The sequence below is a fragment of the Hyposmocoma kahamanoa genome, unplaced genomic scaffold, assembly GCF_003589595.1.
Source record: "Hyposmocoma kahamanoa isolate Upper Pololo Valley unplaced genomic scaffold, ASM358959v1 93, whole genome shotgun sequence".
Taxonomy (NCBI): Eukaryota; Metazoa; Arthropoda; class Insecta; order Lepidoptera; family Cosmopterigidae; genus Hyposmocoma; species Hyposmocoma kahamanoa.
This window is the reverse complement of record NW_020654810.1, coordinates 13,620,707-13,631,213: the sequence shown is the minus strand read 5'-3', so window position 1 is coordinate 13,631,213 and position 10,507 is coordinate 13,620,707. Positions and strand designations below refer to the sequence as shown.

The window sequence follows — 10,507 nt, the reverse complement described above, 5'->3', positions numbered from 1 at the left end:
TACGCGTGATGCTAACATTACGCGTGATGCTAACATTACGCGTGATGATAGCATTACATTGCATCATTGCATCACAGCATTGCATCACGCCGCGTACTGTTTCGCGTAATGGGTGTTAGTAGCGACACCTGGCAGCAGCGCTACGTAACACTACGGCACGGATAGCAATGTCCCATCAAGTAGTAAGTCGAAAATTTGCTAGGTGGCGCTATTAATATCGATATATAATATACCCAAGTTCACCTCGTATGTGTAATAAAAAAAACGATACATTACGAAATAATTCCTATACGCATCATAATAATTGTTAATTTAACTTGAATGATGGCGAGTGCGTGTGAGACTGAGATACTGTTATATATCTCGGATAATTTTCCGAGAGGTAATGGAGACGGGGCAGTCGGGGCCAAAATTTAATAAGTTGAGGTATGGTTTTAAAAAAAGGGTTGTATATCTAAAAGCCACCTATAAGAAAAATGAGATTTAAGATGATCTCACACAGTGACAAATCCTCCACCAACCACACCATCACCAACTCTTGTTGGCTCCATCGTTTTCGTTCAGTAACTTCAACATACGTACTGTCTTCTCCTTAGTCTGCGTTTCAACTTTTGAGTTTTGTTTTGACACTTGGCGGAAATCAAAGTCAACGTCAAATGTGGGAAAATTAGAGGAAAAATATTGCAAACATTTCCGGAAATCATTTATTTTTCTGAAAAATACATATGATTTTTTTAATGGAAATTTTTCCATGACCCAACACTGAGTGAGATTAACTGAGAACCCCGGAAAGATTTACAATTTACATTCATACTTTATTGTAACAAGAAAACACGTGATTTTTTTTGGTTAGCATGGCTGTTGGCTGAGATCGCCAAATTTCGTAGAAGTTCCAGTGATGATATAACAATACATAAGCTATTTATTATTATCACCTTCAACTTTTACATCTTGACCCAAGATTGTATAAAAGCGTATCGATCTCCTTCTAGAAATATTGTAATATTATATTTAATCAAGCATTGATTAACAAATTATGAAATTTCAGTTTAAATTGTCTGTCTACGGTTTATTTCAATTACACCATCCACCAACCCACACCAACCACCATAGTAAGTTATTAAATAATTTGGGTGCTAATACAAACATCGTTCTACTACAACATTCCAAATTAGATGCATTAACATTGCATTACGCATAATATTACTATTACACGAGATGTCTCATAAACAAACATCATTCCGTGATGTTACCGTTACAACGTCACTCGCATTACTTAGACTATAAACATCACTCCGTAATACCACCATCACGCGTACTGTTTCAGGTAATACATTACGCGAGTACTGTTTCCGAGCGATGCATCACGCGGGTAATGTGTGATGCTAACATCACGTGTAATGCTAACATCACGCGTAATGCTAACATCACGCGTAATGAGAACATCACGCGTGATGTTAGCATTACATTGCATCATTGCATCACAGTATTGCATCACGCCGAGTACTGTTTCGCGTAATGGGTGTTAGTAGCGACACCTGGCAGCAGCGCTACGTAACCCTACGGCACGGTTAGCAATGTCCGATCAAGTAGTACGTCGAAAATTTGCTGGGTGGCGCTATTAATATAGATATTTACTATATTTAGTTCATATTGGGAAACTCCCAGAGCGCCCCGACATGGTCTATGTAATGGGTAATGTTATGAGTAATGCATATTTTTCCAAAGTGATGCGTGATATCACAGTACCCTGTCGCGTGATATCACCTTTGTAATATGACTCACATTACTTACACATGTCTATTATAAAATCTAATAAAAAAAAATAAATGTTCTGTGATTCCTGGAAGTTCAAGGAAAAGACAACACCAATCTCAAAAGTAAACTAATGTAACTATTAAATGGTGCAATGTCTTGTAGCAATATTGCCAATATTACAGCGACGATATCAGATGTTTCTTTTTGGAATTCCGTTGATATTCTTATAAAGAAACCTCATGTTGTAAACAAGAGGTTATGGGGCAGCAAAACTTTATTTAGAGATACTAAAGCTCCTGATAATTTACCGTTATATTATGAAAGAATAAAGAATATCAATAATATTCAGGAATACATAGATTCTTTTTACGAGAACTTAAATGTTAGCACTGATGATGCAATTTCGAACATACAATTTACACTCTTAGAATTGTTACCTAGAACGTATAACGAAAATCATGCATTCCAAATTGTTATACTAAATAAGGAAATTAAAACAGCTTTATTTTATGATGTCACACCGAGCTATATGGAACAAAATCTGTGTCCTACATTTAGTTATTCTTTTAAATTACATGAGAATGGTGTTCAATTGGAAGTGGAATCTGGTTAGTTATTTCTTTTTTCCATAATTTTTATAGTTTGCCCATCTTTACATGCCTTTATCCTTTCAAGGCATAATGATAATTTATATATATATATATATATAGGTATATATATTATAATATAAATATATATATATATGTGTGTAATAATAAATATAGTAATAAGTGTATTAATTACACAATTATATTAATTGTATAAATGCAGTGTATTTATTTTCAGAGCCCTCAAGCAAATCTTACCAATGGTTGAAAGATACAGTACTGCCACATTTAATAAAATGGGCTACAGAGAACTTTGAGAATGAATGTCATAAACAGATTTGCAATGAATCCCTAAGTTTGGTATCAATTGACAAATATTATTCTAAATACAATGAACTGAAGATCAAACATGGTAGGGAAATGGTTAAGGTAAATTAATGCACTCACACTATCAGATACTTGTAATAATTGAGTAAAATTGAAACAAAAACTGATGAGCCACACTTGTTCTTCTTTTTTAATGGCAAATGATATATATATATATACATATAGTTTTTATGTTTCTATAAATAATATACTCAACCTGGACAGCAAACGCTAAATCTCTTCAAAATATTTTTCAAATGTATGGACCTGAACACAATGCAACAAATCCATTCAATGAATCTAGACTGAAATAGCATCGAAATTTAACACATTTATCCATTTTTGTTTTGAAGCTCCTCAATTGTTCATTAAATGTTAGTAATAATAAAAATGTCATTGATTTATTCATCATATTTTAAATTCTTTTAGATTTGGCCAGAATGTACAGACCCATCAAAGTTTGTCTATGAAGATATTGCAATAGCTACATACTTGCTTCTTCTATGGGAAGACGAAAGAAGGAATCATAATTTGATCAACTATCAAACCTTTGTGGACCTAGGCTGTGGGAATGGCTTACTGGTTTATATCCTCATCAAAGAAGGACACAAGGGAGTAGGTATTGATATTAGACGAAGGCAAATATGGGGCATGTATCCACCAGACGTCAAATTAGAGGTAAAATTATTTGTTCAATTTTAAGTAACAATAAGTAGTACAAAGGAACATAACATAAATTATTAATAATTTAGTATTATAATTATAGATCATTATATTTATTATCAAAAACCATCTGCTGTAATGTTTTAACACTGATGTTTTACTTTCAGGTAAAAACAGTAACACCATCTGATGCTCATTTATTTCCAGAAACAGACTGGCTAATAGGAAACCACTCTGATGAACTCACTCCTTGGATACCAGTTATTGCAGCCAGAAGTTCCTATAAATGCAACTTCTTTCTATTACCCTGCTGTGCTTATAACTTTGATGGCTCAAAATACCAGCGTCAAAATTCGTCAATAAGTCAATACACTGAGTACTTACAATACATTAAACAAGTATGTGAAGACTGTGGTTTCCAAACAGTTACGGATAGACTAAAAATACCAAGTACAAAAAGAATATGCCACATCGGAATAGAAAGAACATACCCAATTGAGGAATATGATCAATATTGTAACAGAATACAAAATCTCATAAGTGTAGGCTCTAGCGCAGCAGATGTAGACTGTGAAAGTCTATGGATAAGAGATTTTAAAGCCAGAGAAGCCACGGAAAAAGTAAAAAATTGCACACAACTAGACAAAAGTTTAATAGAAAAAATTGTGGAAATTATTTCAAAACATCTATTACACAATTGCAATTTAGAATCTGTTTGGTCAATTGGCAAAACAGTAGGGCTTCGTGAAGTAATAAACATTATACCTAAAGATAAGCTTAAAGCTTTAAAGTCAGAATGTGGAGGACTACAGACACTTCTGAAGAATAATCATCACATATTTAAAGTCCAAAGTGGCACAGTCCAACTGAGATACCCAAAAACAGTAGAAGAAGTTTATAAAGGTCAAAACAAAACAAACAATGTCAAAATTCAACAGAAACCATGCTGGTTCTACAATAACCATCCCCAAGGATGTCCTTTAACTGATTTGCAATGCAGTTTTCTACATATTAAATCATGGTAAATAAGGAAGAAAAAATAATTAAATAAAACCAATTTCATTATTTATAATTAATTATTATGTACATACCAAGATAATATATTACTCAGTCAACTCTACAACAATATGTACCTACTTTGAAAATCCCACATCTTCCAAATCTATTATTATGACACCATTAACCAATGTCCCTTTCATGGACAGTAACAGCGTTTACCGTAAAATAAAATATTAGAATAAGATAATAGGGGTATCCTGTTTTGCTATAAGGATTACAAAAAAACAAATACGGGCTTTACAGTGCAACTTCCAAGTGCGTTCTTTGTAGTTGCCGCCCTGTTGAAAAGTGACATAGAGAAATATGAACTACATACTGACAAAATTCAATGATTTACATACATGAAACATTTTATATTTAATCAATATGAGCACTACGGCAGGAAAAGTACTCACATTTTTGTGTGCAGTACTATTTAAGTACTGTAATGAAAGGGTTGAGTAAAGCTTCTTTTGATTATAATAAATCAATTGCAATTATTAAATTTTATCATTACCAATTAGAAAAAAATATGTTTATAAGTTAGTAACACTAAAAGTTATCACTGCCGTATTGCTATCACATGATTACTTATCTATTACCCATACCATTAATTCTTTAGAGTGCCCACATTTTTTTAACCTTTGATGTTTGTTTAGTTAAATATACATGCCTACTCAATTTCGAAAAACTCATTCAATTCAGCTAAATTCCTATCATCAACTAATTTGGTGACCTCATGTTCTCCCATAAATGAGCAGACCATTCTCAAAGTGGTCCAAATTGTCAAGGAAGTGTTATTGACTGACGATGAACCTTGTTCCATGTCTTTAGCTTTGAGTTGTTGATTCAAGGCAACTAAGAAATGTTCTGCAGCTTGTCTATGAGCTCCCAAATTCATGCAAGTGATACCCACATTGTAACGAGCTCTGATAAAACCAGGTTCCAAATTGAGAGCTTCATGGTATGCTTCCACTGCTTGCTCAGATTTGTCACTGTTTGCTAATGTAGCACCGAGTCTGTTCCACAATTTGGCATCACTTACCACCATCAATGCAGTGCGTAAACAATCTACAGCCTTGTCATATTCACGACTTATATTAAACACTACCCCAAGACCACTCTGGACATCAGGATCAATTTGTGTAGGATTTAGTTGTGCAGCCCTCAAATATAATGTCTTCACATGATTTTCCAATTCTTTTGTATCCATAGTATTAGGGTCAATATCTTGAGGGACCAGGTCACTGTACTTGGGACTGGCTTTTAACCAATTCAAAAGAGCTATAAATGCAAACTTTGGCATATTTTCATTTGTATAGGCAGCTGCAAGAGTAATGTAAGCCTCTAGCTGTCGTGGATCTATTGCTAAAGATTTCTTAAGTGCCGTAATAGCCAAAGGATCTTGTTCATTTTCAGCTTGTGTGGTTCCAAGCAAATACCAAGCTTCAGCTGAATCTTGATTTTGTTGGACCGCAGCCTCAAAGCACATCACTGCACCAGGAATATCTCCCATTTTCAATTTCTCTTTGCCTATTTCCAAAGCACTCTTGTTTTCAAGCATCACATTTCCTTCAGTGAAGTTATATTCATCAGAAATACCATTGGCTATCTCTGAATTCCAGTAATCTGTTACATTGCTAAGTTTGTCCCATTCATCTTTATATTTCTCTGCCATCTCTTCCAAAATTTTTTCTTTGCTTAGTTTTTCCTGTTCACCTTCAACAGGTTCAGCAAAGTTCAGTTCGCCAGCACTTATTCTCTTCATAAATGACATGAATTCACTGTAGGCATGTTCATCATCTGTTCCAACTGTGTTTACATATTCCTGAGCCTTTGCTCTCACATCAGGTTCTGAAGTAGTTTCAAGTTCAGATTCGTTAACATACTGAATCTGCACATTTGATGGTTGGGACCGCAACATAGGTGGTGGAGGCATAAACGAGAAAGGTCTCATCATAGATGGAGGAGGCATAAACGATGTAGATGGGCCCGTAAAAAGCGTAGACGTTTGAGAGCTCCGACTAGGTGCAGCCATTGTATGTGTGTTGACTTTTTCAACTTCTGGAATGTTGTTGAGAAGAGCGTTCATATTGAATGTTTGTGGAACCGAAGCTTGGGCCATGAATTCGTTGACGAACCTGTCGGCCTGTGAGAGCTGAGGTTGAGCATCGCGACTTACTATGTGAGACAGCTGAACCAACGAATTGTTTCCACCGCAATCACCACCGACCAGCTTATTCAGCGACATTGTTACCTCTTTTTTTAAACTATTTTTATTGCCTATACTGTGACCTTAAATACGACATTATAAACGCATGTCGCGAAGATTGTAGGATGATTAGAAAAATTTGCAAGAATAAATTCTGACCTGACTAGTATATATAGTAATCTTTGATTCTGACCGAAGTTCACAAAACAACACCTACACTGAGTGATAAACTACGTACATCTCTTTCTCATAGTTTGTAACCTAAAAACGTCAACAACAAACAATAGAGCTTAGCGAATTTTTTTTTATTTCGTTTTTTTTCTTTCAACCGTGACATTGGCAAAATCATCATTTCTCATAATGATGGAAACATAAAAATAAAAAGTGAAGTGAAGCGATAATGACCACGCTACGAAAACACTAGTATTTGAGCCGACCATAGAAGATCATCCTCATAATCCATTTTATTCAGAACCTAAGTATCAAACTTACGTACTGGCTAGGGGGGTCTTATTTAATTAGACGTTACGAGGCCCATGGCGTTTGACACAAAAAACATTAAAAATGAAATATGTCTAATAATTGAATAAAGAATCGACAACTCTTGGAATGAAATTATGTAAATTATTTAAAATGCATAATAAATTGACGTGTTCAATTTATTGCTATAATAAGTTTTTTTAGTAGTTAAAACTTTAATAAATTTTACATTAAAAAATCTAATTTTGACACCATAATCACGACGCAGAAAGGATGATTGTCCGATTCGACATTAAAAAAATTAGACCGTTAATTTTCTTTTCTAGAATTCTGAGTTTTTCTTTTCGCTTTGCGAGGGAAAGATTTACTATTTCTAATAAAACTTTTATTATCTGTTGCAGAAACAATCAGCGACCAGCTTGTTGGCATGGGACTTCTGCAATTTCAACTTATTGGTTCGTACTTTGTTTGTTTTGTTTCTTATTGTGTTTTCAGAGATATGTCTCGTGTTCACTCTCGTGGTGCCTCGTCAACGGGTGTTCATCCACATCGGAGACAGCAAACCTTTCCCGGTGGCCTGGCAGCATAGATCTGGAACGAGTATGGATAGATCTCCTAATGTCTCACTATTAGGACAACACTATGTAGTCCGTTGCTTAGCGACCAGCTATTGTTTTGTCAGTGTTGTATTGTAAGAAAAATTGATATTGAAGTATACACTTATTATCGTCAAAGGTTCTTTATTTTAAACTATATATCTCCTACCGCTTTATCTTTAACATGGTAGCAGAGATTTAAAGATACAGTATGAATGTAAATAAGTTTTATTTCTAAGAAAGAAAATATTTTACTTTTCTTGCAAAAACTTGTAACTAGCCTGACGTCACTATGGAAAAGGGGATTGCAGAGGCATCGAAAGTTCAAGTAATGCACCTGGATGACAAAAACTATAAGCATTGGAGATATAGAATTGAAACAGTGTGCAAGGCAATTCCCGGAGCTGATGATATTTTAAACGGAAAAACCCGTAAGCCTGTTGAACCTTCAGCGACTGGTGTCGTTACCACCGATGCTGCCGCTAAGACGAAATATGAGAAGGATTTGTATCAATTTTTATTAGTTGACTGTGCTGTCTTGATTTTGAGGACGACAAACATGACAGATGAGATACTAGACCAAGTCATGCGATACAAAAGCTCTAAAGAGGTATGGGATGAGCTAGAACGTCTATATTGTGGAAGTAGCGAAGATAGAAGCTATGACCTATGTCTTAAGTTCTTTGATTACACAAAGGATCCTGAGCATGATATAAGAAAGCACATATCTACGTTGAAAAACATTTGGCATGATTTAAACGGCCAATTCGACACGAATCTGCCGGAAATATTGCTGATATGTAAAATTCTTGGCACTTTGCCCAAAGATTACTTTGCTTTCAAATCAAGCTGGCTCTTAGTAACAAAAAACGATCGGACAATTGACAACCTAACCTCACAGCTTAGTGCTTATGAAAAAGCCTTGGCAAGTAAAGAAGAAACAGAGAATTCTGAAGAAGTGTTAACAATAAAAACACAGAAGAAAAGAAAAGTTTTCAAATGCAATTATTGTGGACAAACTGGACATAGTGTTCGTAAATGCCAAAAGTGGATTAACGATGGACGTCCACCAAAGTCATCAAATGATGATAAGAAACCAAATGTAAACCTGACAGTGTTAGCTATAGAAGCTGGATTACCAATAGATAAGACAAACTGGTACGTCGATAATGGTGCGACAAGCCACGTCACAAACAGCGGTGATTTCTTCGAAAGTTTTGAACACTTTAAAAATTTACATACGGTGACTGCTGCAAATGGACAAACCATTGAAGCTATCGGAATAGGCAATATTAGAGCTGAAGCCAATGTCAATGGTAAAATTGAGCATATATTGCTAAAGGATGTTTGGTATGTTCCAAAGATTAAAAGAAACTTATTCTCAGTACTCTCTGCACACGATAACTCATCTGCAAGTACGTTTGAGTCTACGCCGAAACAATGCGTACTAAAAGTAAATGGAAATACCAAAGTAATTGGAACTAGAGAGATTAAAGGAGGACTATACAAGTTAAATATAAAATGTGTAACCCCTAATAATCAAGAAGTCAATCAGTTACTGTCTAATCCATTACAAGTGTACCATGAAAGGTTGGCACATCAGAATAAAAGACATGTGCGTCAGTTAATTGAACAAGAGTTTGGGTTAAAAGTTGAGAGTAGACAATCTGACATTTGCGAGGGCTGCATCTATGGAAAAGCTCATAAGCAATCTTTCGGTAAAAGGATTAGAGCCACTAAACCTGGTGAACTAATTCACACTGATTTTTGCGGACCTTTTCCATATTCGATTGGCAATAAGTTACGATATTATATTCTATTCAAAGACGACTATACACGCTATCGCTATATCTACTTTCTTAGTCATAAGTCTGAAGCAGCTTCAAAGCTTAAGCTATTCCTGCAACAAGCTAAAGTTGCGACACACACTGTCAAAGAAATGTTGAGTGATAATGGTGGAGAGTTTACAAGTATTGAATTCAAAAATATCCTAGCTCAATGCGGCATAAAGCAAAGATTTACAATGCCTCATACTCCCGAACAAAATGGATCTGTAGAGCGTGAGAACAGAACTGTAGTAGAAGCAGCTCGTGCTGTCATGCATGCACATGAGAAAATTCCTGATGGCCTATGGGCAGAAATAGTTGATGCGACAGTCTACGTGTTGAATCGCACAGGGCCGACTAGCGTGTCAGGAAAGTCTCCTCATGAGCTATGGTTCGGAAAGAAGCCAGCGATAAAACATCTTAGAATTTTAGGCTGCACATGCTATGCCCACATTCCTAAAGTAAATCGCAAGAAGCTTCAGGAAAAAGCTCAAAAAGGTATACTAATTGGTTACGAAGGTGATGAGGGCTATAGAATTTGGGATAAAGAATCATCCAAACTGATTAGATCCAGAGACGTGACATTCGAAGAGATTCCGCTACTGGGAAAATCTAGGGATGAACCTGAACCAGAAAAGCCAACACCTAACCTACGTAAAAACTACAACTTTTCTTTTCCAAGTCTCTCAGCACAAGTCGAAAAAAACGATTTCGAGACAAGCAACTGTTGAACGGAATGTAGTGATTGAAGAACAAAACGAAATTACTGAAGAAGTTTCTTCGTCAATGGCACGTTGTGAGACAGATGAAGAGACTGGTGACAATCCAAACGAGTCGTTGTTCGAATCAGCTCGCTCCGAAGAAGACAATGAAGAACTCACTGAAATTAATGAACCTGATGATCCTGAGTTAACCAATGAGGAAACTGAAAGACATCGGATGTCATTACGAAACAGAGAGAATCTTAAGCCACCTGTAAGG

General features: G+C 35.5%; 2 protein-coding genes across 3 annotated transcripts in view; one reads left to right on the top strand and one right to left on the bottom strand.

The window, feature by feature from the left end:
* LOC113237399 (probable tRNA (uracil-O(2)-)-methyltransferase) overlaps positions 1-4,605 on the top strand; it is a 5,700-nt gene extending 1,095 nt beyond the window's left edge. The window contains exons 2-5 of one of the 2 annotated variants that reach the window (XM_026473839.1): positions 1,811-2,366; positions 2,569-2,774; positions 3,141-3,389; positions 3,542-4,605. In XM_026473839.1, the coding sequence (XP_026329624.1) occupies positions 1,910-2,366; positions 2,569-2,774; positions 3,141-3,389; positions 3,542-4,399 (1,770 nt within the window). In that variant the 5' untranslated portion in view covers positions 1,811-1,909 and the 3' untranslated portion in view covers positions 4,400-4,605. The remainder of the gene's footprint in view (positions 1-1,810; positions 2,367-2,568; positions 2,775-3,140; positions 3,390-3,541) is intronic. The other variant, XM_026473840.1, reaches the window with a different exon arrangement.
* A 21-nt stretch (positions 4,606-4,626) lies between these two features.
* On the bottom strand, positions 4,627-6,774 carry LOC113237400 (peroxisomal targeting signal 1 receptor). Its single transcript, XM_026473841.1, has one exon. It carries the CDS (start codon positions 6,661-6,663, stop codon positions 5,086-5,088), a length of 1,578 nt encoding a protein of 525 aa, XP_026329626.1. The 5' UTR covers positions 6,664-6,774; the 3' UTR covers positions 4,627-5,085.
* Positions 6,775-10,507: the final 3,733 nt, after the last annotated feature.

What these genes read in the sequence shown, in the direction of transcription:
- LOC113237400 (XM_026473841.1), bottom strand. Translation starts at nt 6,663, where the DNA reads ATGTCGCTGAATAAGCTGGTCGGTGGTGATTGCGGTGGAAACAATTCG.